This window comes from Aulonocara stuartgranti, assembly GCF_965226115.1.
Source record: "Aulonocara stuartgranti genome assembly, chromosome: 14".
Classification (NCBI taxonomy): Eukaryota; Metazoa; Chordata; class Actinopteri; order Cichliformes; family Cichlidae; genus Aulonocara; species Aulonocara stuartgranti.
In genome coordinates, this window is record NC_138950.1 from 1222501 (window position 1) to 1242500 (window position 20000).

Here is a 20000-nt window from a genome sequence, read left to right on the forward strand (position 1 = left end):
TTTAAAATTCTGTTTCAGTGTAAATGTTTATCAAACCCGTGTCGTGCGTTTCATTTATTCTTACTTAGAGAAACCTGAAGAGGGCGATGTAGAGCTCGGGGGATGGACAGCTGACCTGTCCAAGTTGACCTTCGACCTGGCTGCGGCCTGGGTTGCCTCTCGGGCTCTGAAACAAACAAAGAGATGCCTGTTTGGATCCACACTGACCCTCCTGCAGGTACACGATGAACAGGTGTGCGCGGTGCATTCAGGTACAGGATGAACAGGTGTGCGCGGTGCATTCAGGTACAGGATGAACAGGTGTGCGCGGTGCATTCAGGTACAGGATGAACAGGTGTGCGCGGTGCATTCAGGTACACGATGAACAGGTGTGAGTGGTGCATTCAGGTACACTGATGAACAGGTGTGCGCGGTGCATTCAGGTACACTGATGAACAGGTGTGCGCGGTGCATTCAGGTACCTGGAGCGGCGTTCGTTGTGGCTGTTCATCCGAGCTGCGGCCTGGTTTTTCCGCTTCATCACCTTGGCCAGCAGTTCTTCCCCTCCGACCGTCTCCTGCCTTAGTTTCGCCTCCGCTGCTCTCTGCTGCTCCAGGAGAGTGTCGTACTCCACCTTCAGCACCGTGTTCTGCCCTTGAACCTGCTCCACCTGTGCCTGCAGCTCCTGATGAGCATCAGACACTCGCGACAGGCAACGCTGCTCCTGCAGCAGCCTGAAGGTGGAGGAAAGAGTAGGTCACACCAGTATGAGGTGTCATGGAGCTGCGCACACAAACACTGGAGGCAAACACCTGAGACTCAATATGTCAAAGTAGAATATGGATGTTTTTCTAAAGTTTACAAGATTTGAAGAACACATTTCAAATAAAAACATAAAATAATAAAGAGGTTTGCTGTGTTTTGACAAAAAGGATAAAATATATTTAAATGTTTGAATATTAGAGTAAAGAATCTGATTTTTTCTTTTATTAAAAATAATTTCAGATGGTTCAGATATTTGAATTATTGCCAGATGGCGCAGCGCCCCCCGGTGGACGAGCAGCAGAGTCTGATCTAAAGTGCAGTTTGAGCTCAGCTGTGAGTCGATATTTCTACTCAGCGAATGAACAAGGAAAACTAGAACGAGGCTCCTCCTCCTCCTGCTCTCTGACCTCAGCCTGAACTCACCTGCAGCAGGTTTTTACACCTGACTGGTGAGCTGACAGTCTCAGGTGTGTTACTCACCTGGCATGCTGCTCCTCCAGAACGCCGTCTTTGATTTTTATCTGCTGCGTCAGCTCCACCACCTGATAGGCTAACTGGAAGCACAGAGAGGGAGGGAGGGGTCAGAGGTTACTCGTGGTCGTGACTTTTACCTGGGTGAGGTTAGCGTCACGCTGTCACATGTCTGATTCTGATCTGACCTCACACAGAGCTTCATGAATCGTATCATTTTGAAAAAGCCTCCTGCGCACACAAAGGTCATGACACTAACATCCCTCTGCTCACTTACAGAATGTACTTGTTTGTAACTCTGCATAGCTCAGCCTCTGCTGTGTGCTTATGAAGCCAGAGCAGGACCAGCAGCAGCTCTGACCAACGTTCCTTCTAATGTTTCACGTGTCTGAGCGAACACACAAACTCCCTGAGCAACAGCAGACGTGAGCACTGTGGTCACGCCAGCACGAATCCATCCAAGTTACATGTTTATTAAAATAATCACATTACAGCGTTTACATGTATGTTAGACGACTTTTAATTAACTGCTTTAGCCCACTTACAATGACAATTTAAACAAATCCTGTTCCTGACCTGTAGCACGTCAACACTACTGGAAGTAAAAATAACTTGAACTCCAATTTTGAAAAGAACTTTTTTCTATAGCTCTGACTTGTATGATGAGTCTGTGGTCTGGGAGAGAGTCTGTAACTCTGTCTGCAAATACAGTAAATAATGACCAATGTTGGCCAATTAATTATATAGTTACTTGTTGCGACTTTCATCCGTAAATAAAGCCGCGGCCGGCTGAGCTGGTTGTGTCCCTGTGTCGCGCCTCCAATAATCCATAATGAGTCGTACTTGTACTTTGCGCATTTATTTTAAGAACAAAACAAACATTTGCGCTTTCAATCAATTTACAAATAGCACATGGATTAACTGGTGTGCCAAAAATGACGGTCAACAGAAAAGTTTGCCCACAAACCACTCACCCAACACCTGCTGCGAACACCGACATCAGGTAAATAGACTGTGACCACACCCACATACCATCACCTGAGACGCAGGTAAAGCTATACACCTGTGCCACCAAAACAAAAAGGAAAAACATAAACATTGACTTTGGCTCTTACATTACTTCTTCAAAAAAGTTACTGAGTCATGCAAACAAAGTTTTTTGCAGCTGTTTACCTAAAAATGCAGCCAAGGCTTTTTTAAACAAACATTTCAAACTATTTACAGAACAATCAGCTGTTCTGCATCAAATCTGATGCCACACAAATTATTTGTGTCACAAAAAATAATTTCTGTGCACTATGAGATGAAGGAGAACAACAGCCTGATACCTGCAGGCCTGACAGCAGCAGATGTGTCACTGCTGTAACACCTGTAACACTCAGCAGGCGCCTCATTGTTCTGACACACAACACAACTACTGACTACACTACACACTGACTACACGCTGACTACACACTGACTACACGCTGACTACACACTAACTACACGCTGACTACACACTGACTACACACTAACTACACGCTGACTACACACTAACTACACACTGACTACACGCTGACTACACGCTAACTACACGCTGACTACACGCTGACTACACGCTGACTACACGCTGACTACACACTGACTACACGCTGACTACACGCTGACTACACGCTGACTACACGCTGACTACACGCTGACTACACGCTAACTACACGCTGACTACACGCTAACTACACGCTGACTACACACTGACTACACGCTGACTACACACTAACTACACACTGACTACACACTGACTACACACTGACTACACGCTAACTACACGCTAACTACACGCTGACTACACGCTAACTACACGCTGACTACACGCTGACTACACGCTAACTACACGCTGACTACACGCTAACTACACGCTGACTACACGCTGACTACACGCTAACTACACGCTGACTACACGCTAACTACACGCTGACTACACGCTGACTACACGCTGACTACACACTGACTACACACTGACTACACGCTGACTACACGCTGACTACACGCTGACTACACGCTGACTACACGCTAACTACACGCTGACTACACGCTGACTACACGCTAACTACACGCTGACTACACGCTGACTACACGCTGACTACACGCTAACTACACGCTGACTACACGCTAACTACACGCTGACTACACACTGACTACACGCTGACTACACACTAACTACACACTGACTACACACTGACTACACACTGACTACACACTAACTACACGCTAACTACACGCTGACTACACGCTAACTACACGCTGACTACACGCTGACTACACGCTAACTACACGCTGACTACACGCTAACTACACGCTGACTACACGCTGACTACACGCTAACTACACGCTGACTACACGCTAACTACACGCTGACTACACACTGACTACACGCTGACTACACACTGACTACACACTGACTACACACTGACTACACGCTGACTACACGCTGACTACACGCTAACTACACGCTGACTACACGCTGACTACACGCTAACTACACACTGACTACACGCTGACTACACGCTAACTACACGCTGACTACACGCTAACTACACGCTGACTACACACTGACTACACGCTGACTACACACTAACTACACACTGACTACACACTGACTACACACTGACTACACACTAACTACACACTAACTACACACTAACTACACACTGACTACACACTGACTACACGCTGACTACACGCTGACTACACGCTGACTACACGCTAACTACACGCTAACTACACGCTGACTACACACTGACTACACACTGACTACACGCTGACTACACGCTGACTACACGCTGACTACACGCTGACTACACACTGACTACACGCTGACTACACGCTAACTACACACTAACTACACACTGACTACACGCTGACTACACACTGACTACACACTGACTACACACTGACTACACGCTAACTACACACTGACTACACACTGACTACACACTGACTACACACTGACTACACGCTAACTACACACTGACTACACGCTGACTACACGCTGACTACACAAGATTTGTGCTAAACGTCGCAAATCTCTCACATCTCAAAACACCACCGGCACTAAAACTTCCCCCTCCCTAAACAACTAAATACCATGTTGCCTTATCATTCTTTGATTGGTCCACGTGGTACATTTTTCCACCAATAGGAAAGGCTGGGAGTTTTGTCTTTGTTCTCAGGCTTTCGAGCGTTTTCCTTATAAAACGCCGTTTTCACCGTTTCTTCCTGCAGTAAATATAAACAACGACAGTATTGAGGAAGAAAAACAAACATTGCAGATATTTTATCATAACTCTGATTTTACGTGGCCGATCAACACAATTTAAAAACTGGTATAAAGTCCACACTTTGTCCGTCAGTTGTTCCGTCTGTCCTGCTCACATCTCCAGTGGTTGTGCACGTTGTCATTAACGTGGCTTCACTCCACATCAGCCGCTTTGCTAAAACACCGGCACATAAGGACGCTGTCACAGCCTGTCAGCGACGTTGATTAGCTGCGTTTATACGAATGTGAATCGCATCATTGGCTGGACTGTGGGATAAGGTGGCATCATTCTGATCCCATACGGGAGCAGCCAGTCACTGACTCACACTGCAAACAGAATTGTTAAAGTTTTAATGTTAATTTCAATTCAGGTTAGATTTTTTTTCTGTGTGCAGAGACCTGCAGCACTGCGCGGACGCGCACAGCTTAGAGGGAACATTGGTAAATGGCCTGTATTTATATAGCGCTTTACTCGTCCCTAAGGACCCCAAAGCGCTTTACATATCCAGTCATTCACACACTGGTGATGGCAGCTACATTGTAGCCACAGCCACCCTGGGGCGCACTGACAGAGGCGAGGCTGCCGGACACTGGCGCCACCAGTAGGGTGAAGTGTCTCGCCCAAGGACACAACGACCGAGACTGTCCAAGCCGGGGCTCGAACCGGCAACCTTCCGATTACAAAGCGAACTCCCAACCTGACTCTGACAGGCGACGTTTCCGGTTCGCCCCTCGTGAACAGTTTTATTTTATTTTATTAATCACACAGAAATATAATGTACAACAATTATGCATATTTCCAACATGAAATAGTATCAGAACAGGCTGAATTCCAACATATATAAGATAGATAATGAACAGGAAGTACAAACAACAACAAATAAATAAATAAAATAAAAACAAACCCCAAACAGAATCAAAGCAAAAAGAAGGATAATTAAAAGACATACCTGATACCTCAGGGGTTTTCAGATCTAGTTCAATAATCATATGATTCAGATCCAGAGCTTGTGTTTTTGAGAGGACGAGTTCTTTGTTTTCAGAAAACAACATTTGTGAATGAAGAATTTGCCCATAATAATTATTACATTTAGAACATGTTCAAGCTTCTTTTCTTAGAGAACCAAAGATAAAATCATTTTTAGAAAATTCAAGTAAGTTTGGAATCTGTGGGAAGAGCCAGTAGTGCACATCGTTCCACAGGCTTTACAGAATATACAGCCATAAAATAATGTTCTGTTGATTCAATATCCCCTCACAGAAAGAGCAAGAATTATTATCAATAGCAAAGCGACGTCTGAGAGATTCTTTGGAAGAGTAAATACCAGAGAGGATTTTGTAGCGGACCTCCTGAGCTTTGGGAGGAATCGGAAGTTTTAGGTCATTTTTTCTGATCTTTCTTTTCATCACCGGAGAACAGATGTGGATAAAAACATTAGTAAATAATTCCCAGATTTTTTAGACTGTTAGCTGTAATGTTATGCTGTAAAGCGCTATATAAATACAGGCCATTTACCAAGAGTTCAGGGAGGTCACAGTCAGGGTTTTGACAAAGATTATATGCTGTCCATAGAATGTTTTGAGGGATAGTAATTAGTAATTATTTGAAATTCTTTGTTATTTATTTGCAGATTATAATTGGTGGTGAAAGCTTCTAATAGAATTTTACCTCTATCATCACTGCCCAGATGCCCTTACCGTAGCATTTTAGTTTCCAGCGTTTATGTAGCGACAGTTGCACAGCGGAGTGTTGTGTGGGCTGTAGTTATGTTTGTATATTCATTTCCAGTGTAATACAACGTGCTGGTGAGAGGAAGACAGCTGTATGGGGAGTTTATGTCAAAATCACATCTAAGTAAAGATTAATTCCACATAGATCTGAGAATATTTTGCTTGGAATGTGAAACCAACGGCTAGTCTGACTTCTTAAAAATGACCTAAGCCCATTTATTTTCAGGGAGCCATTTAAGCTGTCATATTCAATAGCTTGCAAACCTCCATCTTCGACGCGTTTGACTAAATTACCTTGCCTGATATAGTGGGTTTTACGTTTCCATATATAATATCAAAGTGTAGCTGGTTAATAGATTTGCTGATTTAGGCACTCCTACCGCACATGCAGGATGTACTGGCCTGGAGATACTTTCCATTTTGGTGAGAAGAATTCTACCCAGAATCGATAAGTCTCTCTGAGCCCAGTTATTTAAACGAGTTGGATTTTCTCCCAAATATTAAGGTTATCTAAATCAGTCTTATTCTTGGTTATATACACACCCAAATATTTGACAGTGGATTTAACAGGAATATTAAGTGTTAGAAATAGTACAATCATTTAAGGGTCAGATCTCACATTTGTTTAAACTCAGATTTAATCCTGAAGCTTTTGAGAAAGTTTCAATAATCTGCAGAATTTTGGGGATTTCATTCAGGTTATTTCGTTGTATCATCGGCTAACTGGCTGATAGAGAGCTCTGTACCCAGGATAGATGTCCTACCAAACTCAGCATTTTTAATCAGTATGGAAAGCATTTCTGTTGCTGCCATAAACAGCAATGTGAGATTGGACATCCTTGTTTTATTCCTTTGCAGATCCTAAATCTTTGTGAGGTGCCACGTGGAAGACACACTGAACTGTTAGTATCTCTGTACAGTAATTTGATTACATTAATGAAGTTACCTCCAAAACCGAACAAATCAAGGGCTTGGAACATAAATTCATGCTCTATCATGTCAAAGGCTTTGTAAAAATCTAAAAATAGAACAAAACCTTGGTTTTCAATTAGGTAGTTGTAGTCACTCAAGTCCAAAACAAGGTGGATATTATTATGGATTGAGCGGCCTTTTATGAATCCAGACTGAGTGTTTGGCCCATTTTGGGCCCATTTTGGGCCAAACTGCAGCTCTTGCCTCCCGTCCTGTCTCCAGTCTCGTTTGCAGAAATCTTGCTTGCAGTAGACGCCTGCTCCTTGCACACCTGGGAATCCTTAGTTTCCAGAAAGCTTCTCGGTAGCGCCTCATGGTGAACTGAACTATTATTTGTCGATGTCTACCCGCTTCTTTTTTCCCTAGACGATGGACGGCGTCCACAGTGTTGCCCAGTGCGGAAGCCCAACGTGGCGCGACCTTAGCCAAGATGTCGATAACTTCTTCGCGGGTATCTTCGTCATTTTTTTCTTTCCAGCCTGGATTTTCAAGTTCCAAACCAGACAGTTTAGCCTTACCGACTTTTATATCGGCTGCGTTCATTGCAGCCAGCTTGGCGATGTTAGCCACCGTTATCATGTTGTTACTTAGCTGCACGCCGAAGTCATCGATCTTGTTTGTTAGCTTGTTAATGGCTTCTATTATGGAGTTGTTGCTTTCCACACTTTGGGACACAGTACCCTTGCTAGGTGGTGTGGGTGCTTTGGTGGGCGTAGGTGGAGTTTCTCTTTTCACTGACGGTGTTGAAGTCTCCACTGCATATTCGTGGTCAGCGGGTGCAGAGCTCTTGGAAGCTACCGCTGGCTTAGCTGAAGCTTCTGCTTTTTCCCGCGTCATCTTCTTCTTTAAATGGCAGATTGGGTCCGTTCAAAAGGTTTTAAGAGGTGAATCTAGTCCTTAAAACCCACAGGCAAACACAGCAAGCTACTTGGTATTCAAAAGTAGAGTCTAAACAGGTCCACCGGGATGAGTGCACGACGGCTTAAAAGAAGTTGCCTGCCCCGACAGCCATGCTGCCGGACCGCAGCCAGACCCTCCCCTCGTGAACGTGTCTCTTCCTGGTCTCAGAGCGTTTGTTGTGGATCGTCAGCCTGCAGGCCGAAGCTTGTGGAGCAGCTCAGGGTGAAGTGGTCTGCCCGCCCTCGGGCTGCCTGTTCCTCTCACTTTTATCACACCGATCACATCTGCTTGTCGGCTTTATCACAAGAGGAAGAAGTGGCTGCTGTTGCTCGGTTACAGTCTGCTGTGTTTTATCACACGGCCTCAAAGAAAAACAGGAGCCAAGCCGCCAGGAACGAGCTGAAAGAGCTCTGAGCGTGACCACGGAAACAGGTGAACAGCTGTTCATCACAACAACAACACCTGCTGCTGCTCATGAGCAGGACATAAATCTGCATCGAACTGACGAGAACTGAAACCCCCGATCGGTGGATCTGTTAATAAAGGTTCCTGCTGTGAAACCTGCACAGCGACATCCAATCAAAATACTTGATTTTATTCAGCGAAACTGTGGCCCCGCCTTCTCAGACGGCCTGTTAGTACAGTAAACTCACAGCAGCACAAACATGGTCCAGAGCTCCAGCTACAGACACCTGCGTCACCATCCACTTGCCAGTCAAATAGGCCACGCCCCTTTATTCCATAACAGGCGAGTTACAGAAATAAATAACTCATCTGAGAACAGCGTCCAACCATCTGAAAGCTCCGTGACTCCAAAACGTATATTTTTGTGCTGTGACGCGTCTCCAATAATCCAAACTGAGCCCCACTTGTATTTTATTTATTTTAAAAGAAAACAACAAACTTTGTGCTTTCAATCAAAACAAATAGTGCATGTACCAACTGATGTGCTATAATGACGCTCAGACTCACCCAACGACGCTGTTGCGACACTGGCATCAGGTAAATAACATGCAAACACACCCCCATGCAATCACCTGAGGTGCAGGAAAATCTAAACACCTGTGCCACATGACAAATACACAAAACATAAACATTTCTTAGGCTCTTACAGTCCTCCTTGTACAGGTGCTATGAAGGAGGCAGTTGGCTACAGAGACCAACCAGTTGGAGTTGAGGCTGTGAACACGTCTATGGGGACTACCTCACTGCTGCCTCTGCTGGACGTCAGAGGAACTGCAGTTTCCAGGTTGGAAAAACGACGCGTTAATACCCAAAAACCTGCGTTCTACCTGAAGGCCACCAGATGACCTCTGACCTTTGCAAGCACTGCTGACTTTGCGGGCTGAGTCACCCTAACCCTGGCCGTAATTGATCATGTGATCACTCTGAAAAGGGGGGCAGGTTTGCTCTGACCTCTCCCGTGGTCTTCTTCAGCTGGATGCTCTGCTGCTGCAGGGACGAGAGCGGGGCGCCGCCCGCGGGGGGACACCTGCACACACAGAACAAACACAGCCTCAGCACACACACGCTCGTTTTCATATCTTAGTGAGGACACCTCACTCATCTCATCCCAGCCACTTACCCTAACATTCAAAATGAATGCCTAACCATGACCTGTGATCCTGACACTACAACCACAATGCGAGTCTCAAAAATGTCTTAAACCTTGTGGGACCAGTGACTACTGTAGTGTAGTAACATACCAATGTTCTGTGCTCACAAAGATGTCTGAACATGTACAAACACAGTGAGTTACCTGGCGGCGCTGCTCAGCAGTCCTTTGGTCAGACTGGTTTTCTCCAGCAGCTGAGTGTCTGCAGACAGAAAGGGGGGTCAGAGGAGGCGGGGCAGGAACCAGGTGCTCCAGGTTTGTACCTGATGAGCACCTGACTGACAGCTAGGACCAAAAAACCAGGACAACATGTTTTCACTGAGATATTTTTACTCTACTATGACTTAATTTTATTATGTTTCCCAGCTTTCATTGACTGAAGCCAAACTCCATTCAAAATCTGTCATGTTTAACATTTTTTCATTCTGCGTGTGCGGCCTGATGATAAACCAGCAGCAGGCTGGTTATCTGTCACACATGACTCACTGCGCAGAGGAAGTGAGGCGACGTGTGGTTTAATAGTTCCGACAACTTCCTGTCCCTGAATGTCAGCAAAGTATGAAAGGAGGGTGGATGTCGGCGAGGTTCAAAACACTGAGCAGAGGGGTTAATGATCTACTCACCACAATAAAAATATAAAATGAACCAGACTCCATTCAAAAACAATCTGATTTTACAGGAGGGTGAACAGGATTATACTGGATGTCTGACTGGTGGGACAGGTTGGACGACTCTCATCAAACTTCTGCCCGTCACAAATTCCATTTTTGGTTTCAGAGCTGCTATAACTGAAAAATATAAATATATAAAACATCGTCACTGAGAGTCCAACTGAACCACAGTGTAGTTGTCGTGATCAACAAGCCTGAATCTCAGCCTGGTTTCAAGAAAGTGTTAAAAATGCTGATTATTGAACGTATGAAATGTTCTTTCGAGCTGTGGTGACGAATGCCGACTGCAGTCTGAGGTTTGGGGCTAAGCTCACCTTTCCCTCCCTGTTGTCTGTATTCACGTATCCCATCGCTGGCAGTGGGGACAAGCAGTCGCATGAAGCTGCTCTGGAGCAAGTATGGCTCGCAGTATATGTTACCATGGCGATGAGTAGAGTTAGCCCTGAAGTTACCTGGCTGAGATGGAATCCCGTCTCCCTACATAGAGTTTGGTGTAGAGCTGCCCTATTAAAAAGCCATCTTTTTTGTCCCTAAGTAAAGCAGCTCCTTCTGTGACATTTCCTGAGTACAGGGTTAAACAGGCTGATTAGTAACGAGAGCAAATGCGAGGACGTTAGTTCTGGTTTAAACATATTTACTTTTGCTGGCCTTTGATGAAAACCTCTTGGTTCCCCAATACAAAGCCCTGATTTCTCTGAACCAAACCTCACTCAAAAATGATCAGTGTCTTTCTTCGTGCAGTAATTTCTCAGCGTCAGCCTGTAAAACCTCACTGTAACTCTGAACACTAACTTAATGGGTTTTTAAATGTTCGGCCCGGTGACTGCTGCTCTCAGACCGCCTGTGATGGATTTAAAGGGGATAAAAGTTGTACTTGGTCGTCGTACAGAAGCGGATCAGGTCCTGGAACATGGCGTGCTGGCTCAGGTCTCGGTGCTTCAGCTCTCGGATGATGTGTCCCTTCCAGGACTCCTCGGATCTCCCGCCGGCTCCCGGTGCCGGAGGCCGGCTCCCCCGCGGGGACACTCCGCGGGCGTTGGCTGTCACAACGGCCATGATGCCGGCAGCCCGGAGAGCTTCATGCCGCGGGCAGAGGCTCACAGAGCGGCCTGAAGTTCCAGGCAGCCCCGCTCTGAAACCCCGGCTCCTCTCACCGCCGCCATGTTGCTCACTCCTGCTGTTGTTTACGCCTCTTCTTCTGTGGTTTGTTTTGTTGTCGTCGTTAACTTTTGGGGCTTTTCTCACACTGCTGGGGGCGGGGCGGAGACGCGTGCCCGTCTCTGTGGCTCTCGGCCAATCACCGCCCGCTCTGCTCTTAAGGAACTACAAACATGCCCTACCGGTGTGTTTGTAGTCCCGCTCGATATGACGTCAGCACCCTTTTCTAAGGCTTTTAAAGTTTTACGTCACTGCAGCCAGCTGCTGCTCTGTGACTCAGTCCCACCTGGTCTCAGGGCAGCCTGGGGCTGCACGTGCAGAACGGAAGTTCAGGTATTAGGAGGAGCCTGCTGCAGGGGCCCGGGCTCACATCAACCATGCTGAATCCAGAGAACTGATGAGCTCTGGCCTCAGCACCAGGAGCGCTCTGGTAGGCAGCGCCCACTTCCTGCCTACTCTGAATGATTCTAAGGTTTTCACTGAGGTCTCCTGGCTGCATCGCCCCCCCGCCGGCCGCCTCGCTCTCATGGTTTTTTGATGTGATGTCATCAATCTTCACATCCCTTTGCCTTCATGTTCATTTCTGACCTGTTTGTAAAAGGTTCTGTATGAATAAAGTTTCGTATTCCCGTCGGATTGAAACAGTGGCCACAGTTAAAGTAAAAACAGCGTTTATTAGGAAACATGAAGTATTTACAGACAGTGATTCACACTCAGACACACACAGACACAAGGTGCACACAGTTTAATACTGATTTCAAATCCACCATCGGCTCACACACGCTTCATTTTCTCCTCCACCATCTGCAGCAGCCGCTCAGAGTACGTCTCCAGCAGAGACGCCGTCCTGCGGTCCTCCAGCTGACCGCAGGGGACGCTGCCACCCGACTCCCGCAGCACCTCCTGCATGTCAGAGCGAACTACGTCAAACGCCTCCAGCATCGCTGACGACACCTGGAGACGTCGCTGCGAGCCAGCGAGCGTTGCGCCGAGCTGCAACACAAACAACAAAGAAAACGTGAGGCGGACACTAACGAACAAACACAAACGCCTGCGTGACGCTTTACATTTGATTATCGTTCAGCAATTCAGAAAAACGACAAAAGAAAAAAAAGAAATATGATGATTCAAAGAAAAGTGACGATTCACATCAGTGTTGATATCCTAATAACAATGTGTGAAGAAGAAACCTTCTGGTAAAGATGGACAGCTCGTCTCGCCGTCGCCCTTAGCTCGGCGGCGATCTGCAGACACTGCACGCTCACCGACTCTTCGTCTCCTCCCGAACCTGCACACAAACATCTGTTCTTACAGCCTGAAGCACAAGCATGGCGTCGTTACAATACGCTGTATTCTTTCTAACAGCCAGCAGAGGGCGATGCAACGGACAGTTCTGGGAAAAAACCATTGACGACTTTGTGGTTCAGTAACTAATTTCAGAATTGTAGTCGTGCGTTTTGTCAGGATTATCCAGGGCATGCTCATTGGCTAACGGTCTGTCAATCACAAAGTATTAGTCAATGAGCTTTTGGTTTCACAGTAAGATCAGCCCCCCGTCATGGTGAAAGGGCGGCATCTTGAAATCAGCAGGTGACATCACGGCAGCTATGGCCTCTGTGGCGCTACACAGCGATCCAAGCAGCATCATCATCATCACAACTTTACAGAAAATTACCTTTACCTGTGAGAGTGGGGCGGAGCCTTTCCACCAGAGGGGAGGAGGACGAGGTGGGCGGGGCAGAGAGCAGCAAATCAGCTGATAAAGAAACATCTTTAAATGAGACCAGAAAAAGACGAAGCATCAGAGCAGCAGGTGTACAGGTCAGATATGAGTTACATAAAGATATGAGGAGAAAAGATAAAAGGGTAAAAAAAAGAAAGAAAAAATTACTGTAAATGTAACAATATCAGGAAGAAAATATATTTGTGTCAGAAGTTTCCAGCCAGGAGCATAAACGTGAGGCTGAAATGACTGTACAGTATACAGCTTTCAAAGCATTTACATACGGTCAGACCAATGAATGGTGCCCAAGTATTTTAACTGGACAAAGCTCAGACTACAACTGGTGCAGCTTACAAAGGATTTGTGTGACGGCACTTCTGGGACTGACCAATACTCAGAACAGTGAGAAAGTCCAGGGAACATTGTGAAGGTCTAAGAAGGACAACTGCAGATTTACACAAGTTAGGAAGGTCTTTAGGAGTCATTTCTGAACAGCTGCAAGTTATTCTGATGTTTCAATGCCAAGATCTGGAAGAACATCGAAACGGTCACCCTCAGATGGGATGAAACTGGTTAGGATGTTCATGATGATGTAAAACATCCATCATGGACCGAGAGGGTGCTGACCCAGAAACAAGCCCCCGCTCTGGCATTAACACTCGCAAGCTCGACAGAAATTTGCAGCTGCCCACATGGACGAGTCGAACGGCTTCTGGAGAAAAGACTGACGGTCAAAGGACGCGTTCATACCAGGAAAGTAACCTCTGTCAGTGCGTCGCAGCTGTGGCTACGATGTAGCTGCCATCACCTGTGTGTGTGTGTGTGTGTGTTACCTGGATCAGCTGGTCTTCGAGCTTCTTCCTTCATGGAGGCAGGGCAGGTGATGACCTCACAGGTGGTGGGTGTTGCCACAGGGGTCTGGATTAGAGTCTCCTCTGTGCTGCTGATATTACACCTGTCAACTATGAGCTGTGAAATCACCTGAGTGGGCGTGGTCCACACCTGCAGGCTGACAGAGGGTTTGTCGAGGTTGATAATTCCCATTTTTATCATAAAGAAACCAATAAAAAACAAAACGGATGCTCTCACCGACGTTCAGTGAGAGCATCTCACCCGCCGCCCTCTGATCAGTGCCTCAGGTCAGTCCCACACCAGCAGCCTCACTAACAGCTGCTTCCCCCCACACCCACCTGAGCCATGGTCTGCGTGACCCTCATCACTCAGGCCATGTGTGCCTTTGTCCTACGTCTGAACACATCTGACACGTGTTTCATTGTACAACAACAACAAAGGACTAGCTGAGAGTGTTATAAGACTTCTAGAAGTCTTTATTCATGTGGTAATAACTGAAATGAAGCGATTTTAGAGCTCGTCTCCTGCGAGTCCTCGCCTCTGCTTTACATGTGTGAGAAATGAGTCACCTTAAACCAGGGCTGATGGAAAATGTTCAGTAAAGACAGGAAAGCCCAGCTGGTGTGGGGGGGACCGGGGGGTACCTGCTGGTCTGGTCCTGGTGGTTGTCAGGTTTGCTGTCCTGTCTAGCAGAGAGCAGGGTGGAGGCTGGAGGCTGGCACTCTGCTGGAGAGGGGAGGTTCTCTTTGTTCTCCTCCAGCGTGGGCGTGGAGGAGGGCGAGGAGGTGGAACCCGGAGAGTCCCGGCTCAGTTTGGCCCTGGAGCTGGCTGTGGTTCCCAGGTGTCTGAGCTGAAAAGCCGACGGTTGGTCCGCCGCCTCCTCGCTGCAGCTGTTTTGGGCCGTGATGGTCCTGGAGGTCACGTCTGATTGGTTAGAAGAGAGCAGAATGTAAGCGAGCTGCGATCAGAGCAGGAAGTGGTGTCCCTGAGCGCCGTTCAGAGAAGATCGTTTCACAGTCACCCGATTCTGTGAAGATTACTGATAAGGACAGTTACAGCCAGGCTTCAGATACAACCTCATGTGAACACACCGTCTGTGACCTTTGACCCCTAAACATTCCCACCACCACAACCATGATTTGCTGCACAAAATAAATAAATAAATAAATAAATAAATAAATCGGAAGACGCCACACAAACACCCGGGTGCCCGCAGCGGCGTACAGACACACCTCCTAACGTCTTTCTGCACAGGACGACCAGCGCCGTGTTTCTTCTGCGGGGTGTGCCATGGCGATGGGGCTGATGGGAAATTTTGCAGGAAGCTCTTCTATGGAGGGCTGATTGTCGGCAGCTCGCTGTGAGCACACAAACACATGGAGTCCCTCAGAGAGACGTCCTGGAGCCTCTGTCGCTTCTCTTAAGCTGTTTAACTGTTACAGCACAGGAAGTGTGTGACGTGTGTGCGAGTGTGCTTCCTCTGCTTAACCACAAGTGTGTTAACTTTTATCAAACAAATGAGTGAAGACAGAAACACGGAGCTCCGGCGCGGCGCTGCAGCGACCGCACTGAACACTGAACGCGGCGCTGCTCAGCTCCAGCCGAGCTCTCCATCACATCCTTGCAGTTTTAATCTTGATTACTAACCTGATTAAACATCATCCATTATTATTTCCAGCTTCACCTCCAGATCGGACCGCGGCGCGGTGACAGTGATCTTCAGCTAACTTTGCTTTTAATTCACATTTTTCATATTAGGAAACAAAACCTGTGGTTTTAAAAATGTTATTCTGAACTTAACAAGTTTAGATTAAACACAAAATAAAAAGACCTTTGCAGCATCAAAACTCAAACCATCACGTCCGGCTCTTTTCATTTTCAGACTGGAGACTAAACTGCAATCTGTAATCAACCTCTGCCTGCCTTTCACACAGCTCACGTCTCTGCATCGCCTGTGTGTGTCTGCAGGACCGTCCTCACTAAAGCGGAGCAAAGAGGAAGCGTCAGAGAACATCGGCGGCAAACGTGCACACATTATCTGATGTACACTCACATCCTGCTCAACCACAAACCTCCAAGTCGGACGAGCTGAGACTCTAAACCTCATCTGAGGACGCCGCAGCACGAGCCTTAAGAGCGGCTTTGGGCGATACGAGAAGGTGGCAACACTGCTTTTAGAAATAAAAACAAAACGCCTCTTTCTATTAGACTGTAGATGAACTGAGGTCATGACTGCACTGCACCAAATTACCACCAGAGGGCAGTCTCTCCTGGGGGCTCAGCATCACTTTTCTGTACTTTTATGCAGATGTGCCAGCTGTTGTCTGTTCTACTCTTTGTTCCAATAAGAAATGTAACTTCATGTTATCCAAACAGGAACTAATAAACCTGAAAATTTGGTCTTAAAGACGGATTTTGTCAAATCTTAAGTTTAATTAGAACATTTCTTCCATTTTTCCACTGAAATGTCAGGAGTCCACATCTGTAGTGAGACCCTGTCAGGTTATTTTACCAAATTTCATTAAGTTCAGTAAAACGACTGTATGAATGATTCAGATCCGAGTCTTCATCCACTGCTCCTTAATTGGCCGTCGCCATGGTGAACCCTGTCATTACTCACAGCTGTCAGTTTGTTGAAGCTGCTTCCTGAAACATGGCGACTGCAAGGACCAATCAGCTGTTTGGGAGCAAAGCGATGAGCGCGTGCCGTCGCCTTCCCTGAGTCATCGAGCCAGAAACGCAGAATGTGACCGAGCTGCTGCGACAGCTGATGCTTCTCAAGCTTTGACAGGAAACTCACCTCCTCCTCCCGCTGCTCCTCCCCCGTTCTCTCCCCCAGTCAGCCCGGCTGATGAGACGTCGCTGCTCGACTCGGAGTTCACCTGAAAAACAAGTTTCCTCTTCAACGTTACAAACCTCAGCCATGGCCGCTCTCAGGCGCGCCCCGACAGGTCAGAGGTCGTGTCCACAGCTCATGCTGCATTCTTGTAGCATCAAGTTGGAGGCGGGGCTCTGGAAACGCCCACATGCATGTAAACTAACTGTCGACTGTGCCGTGTCATTATTTGTTGCCTGAAAATGCTGTAAAATGAATTTGTTTTGTAACTGAAAGGAAAATTTGGAATCAGGCGTTTGCCTCGGTTTGAAATCCAAGAGAAGCGCTGAGCGGAGGCGCCACTCCTCATGTGGACACGCCCCCTGCATTACAGGCTTGTGTGCATTTACCGATGTGGTGCTGATGTTGCTCTCCTCAGAGATCCTAGTCGGGATGGAGACGGGAGGCGGAGCTCGGCTCGCCCTGAAACAGCAGCAGAGACAAGATGGACACAAAGTCACGTAGGAGTCAGAAGTGACGGAGGCGAGTGGTACCTGCAAGCCTGCAGTGACCCTGCAGGTCAAAGGTCACGGCTTCACTGTGGATTGTGGGTAAGCTGACCTGATTCTGTCCTGGAAGCGGGACAGGAAGCGGGTGGAGATGCTGAGTCGGGGGTTCAGGAAGTGCTTTTCATCTGGAGGCTGCAGAGTCTTCAGGTCTGTGTCAAACTTCTCTGGAAGGTCAAAGGTCATGTTAGCAGCTCAGTAACTGTCAGAGGATGGCAATGATGAAGATGTTGGTGTTTACCTTCGCTCAGACCGGAGGCCAGAGTCTCAAAGTGGCTCTTCAGAGAGTTTCTGTCCTCGTCGTCCTCCAAACCCAAACTGCCCACTGAGCTGCCCTGACTCAGGGAGTCGGTGTCTGAAACAGAAAGGGCGGAGCTTGTGATGACTCGTGATGGGAAACAGAGGAAGGTGCGCCTCTTATCACTTATTTTGAAAGGTTTGATTGTCCAGTTAACTTGCTGTAACAGATTGGATGCTTTTATTCTTAAAATATGACAAAACTAATCAATTTAAAGCGTCCTTCTAAACTGATGAGGCACTTTACTTCAGTGAGTTCCTTTATTGTGAAAACCCCTCGATACTAGGCTTAAATATGTTGAACAATTTCTAACCAAGTGAAGGATTTTATCATGTAAAGCCGACACTAAAGCATTCTTTAACCTGAGGGACTTTTATTTTGAAAAGCTAGCATCTAAGGATTCCAGTCATTTAGTGTATCTAAGTGGGAACTTTTCCTATTTTAACCTGATATTAATTGATTTATTGATTGATTGATTTTAATCTGATATTGTTCTGTGGGCTTTTATTTTGAAACTCACCCCTGGGGGAGTGAGGCTCTGTTTTGAGCTTCCTGTAAAGGGTTAAACTCTGACCTGGATCATGCTGCTGCTCCAGACTTCCTGCTGATCCCTCAGAACAGGCGGAGTCTGGACTCAGCTGAGTCTGCCACACAGGCTCCTCCCCTTGACCTCTGACCTCCAGCTGGCTCAGTGACTGCTGTGGAACGGGAACACCCTCCACCTCAAACTCGCTGAAGACAAACATCGGAGCGTTTCAAAAACAGACTTCATGAAAACAGCAGCATCATCATCGTCGTCAGGTGTAACCCTCACCTTTCAGGGGTGACCGTGGTGTTGCTAGGATACAGGATGAAGTTGTTCTGCTCTCCACCTGCTGTCTGCACCACCTGAACATCAGTCAGTCAGACTCCGCCCACATTTCAGCCATCACAACCTCATTAACCAATTACTCAAACTTCAAGCTTTGGCCATCTCGACATGAAGAAGCCACACCCACCACCATCACAGATTGTAATGGTTGCGATTTACAGTCAAAAAAAATAATCAATATTAATATTCATTGATCCGGCAGCCTGGTCCTTACCTCTTTCTCCTCATCCTCCAGCAGATACTCCAGACTCTGAGGGTGGAAACCCTCCTCTTCTTCCTCCTCCTCATCCTCCTCCCCCTGGCTCTTGTTGAGACTCGGAGAGAAGTTGGAGCAGAAGGTCAAAGGGTTCATCTGCTCCGCCCACCGACTGCGCACTTGACGAGGCTCGCTCTCCGACTGGATGGTGGAGGAGGCTCCGCCCTGTCCTTGCTGAACGAACACACACACACACACACACACACACACACACACACACACACACACACACACACAGTCTATAGTGTGGTTGATCATTATCTGCGAGCAGATTGATGAGCTGAGGGTTAGAGGGCGGAGACTGACCAGCTTCTTGAACCACAGGGGGAGCTTCCCGTTGGTCTGAAGCAGCGGAGCGTCTGAAACAAACAAGTCAGGACAGAAAAGACTCATCGTTCTGGTTCTGGCTGATTCACAGAAACACTGGAAGTTTAGCACAGATGCTTCCTCCGGCCTGGCAGGGCTCAGTCTAACGTCTGAAGCTGTGAACTCCTGTCTGAGCCCGAGGGAGCGCTTTCAGCTCCTGCAGCTTTCAGCGAGTAAAAGAGGATATGACTCACAGCAGGAAGTAGCGAGCCTGCGCACGTGTCATCAGGAATCCCCTGACCGATGTGGGATCTGCACCAATGTTTGGACCGTCTCAGGTTTTACGCTTTCAGTTTCAGACTTGACCTGACAGGCAGCAGAGATGCTGAGGATAAGGGGAGGACTGAGGCCCACTACAGTGACAACCATACACAGCAGGTGTGGGAGGGTCTGCACCCACTTGAAGGCCAGCAACAGCACGACGTCAGAGGCTGTGCTTGCAGAGTAGCAGAACAGTTTGTCCACCTCAAAGCGTGCAGCAGCTCTGCTCACCCGGTGCAGGAGCGCGAGGCGAGCATCATCGTGTCCCGCCCCCATTGTTACAGCGCTCCACACGAACCTCGCCCAACAAAAAGAACAGGGGCGCAGTGCTAGGCTGCTCTTTGCTGGCTTCAGCTCTGCACGATGCTTCCTCTCACCACCTGCTGCTGGATCAGAGACTTTCTGTCTGTGTGCAGAAAGTCAGAGTGGGTCCCC

At 47.3% G+C, this 20000-nt stretch overlaps 2 protein-coding genes across 6 annotated transcripts in view; both read right to left on the reverse strand.

The window, feature by feature from the left end:
* Positions 1–11757, reverse strand: part of LOC309687391 (beta-arrestin-1) — a 48569-nt gene extending 36812 nt beyond the window's left edge. For both annotated transcript variants that reach the window (XM_082502340.1, XM_082502339.1), the window contains exons 1-6: positions 11287–11757; positions 9873–9930; positions 9530–9605; positions 1225–1298; positions 462–713; positions 65–166 (exon numbers count right to left, since the gene is read on the reverse strand). In XM_082502340.1, the coding sequence (XP_082358466.1) occupies positions 65–166; positions 462–713; positions 1225–1298; positions 9530–9605; positions 9873–9930; positions 11287–11455 (731 nt within the window). In that variant the 5' untranslated portion in view covers positions 11456–11757. The remainder of the gene's footprint in view (positions 1–64; positions 167–461; positions 714–1224; positions 1299–9529; positions 9606–9872; positions 9931–11286) is intronic.
* A 454-nt stretch (positions 11758–12211) lies between these two features.
* wdr62 (WD repeat domain 62) overlaps positions 12212–20000 on the reverse strand; it is a 22148-nt gene continuing 14359 nt past the window's right edge. For 2 of the 4 annotated variants that reach the window (XM_082502329.1, XM_082502328.1), the window contains exons 21-34: positions 19245–19297; positions 18897–19112; positions 18626–18699; positions 18386–18543; positions 17755–17868; positions 17569–17680; positions 17358–17430; positions 16933–17014; positions 15365–15490; positions 14777–15056; positions 14114–14289; positions 13239–13328; positions 12748–12845; positions 12212–12550 (exon numbers count right to left, since the gene is read on the reverse strand). In XM_082502329.1, coding sequence (XP_082358455.1) covers positions 12332–12550; positions 12748–12845; positions 13239–13328; positions 14114–14289; positions 14777–15056; positions 15365–15490; positions 16933–17014; positions 17358–17430; positions 17569–17680; positions 17755–17868; positions 18386–18543; positions 18626–18699; positions 18897–19112; positions 19245–19297 — 1871 coding nt within the window. In that variant the 3' untranslated portion in view covers positions 12212–12331. The remainder of the gene's footprint in view (positions 12551–12747; positions 12846–13238; positions 13329–14113; positions 14290–14776; positions 15057–15364; positions 15491–16932; positions 17015–17357; positions 17431–17568; positions 17681–17754; positions 17869–18385; positions 18544–18625; positions 18700–18896; positions 19113–19244; positions 19298–20000) is intronic. The other 2 variants (XM_082502330.1, XM_082502331.1) reach the window with 2 other exon arrangements.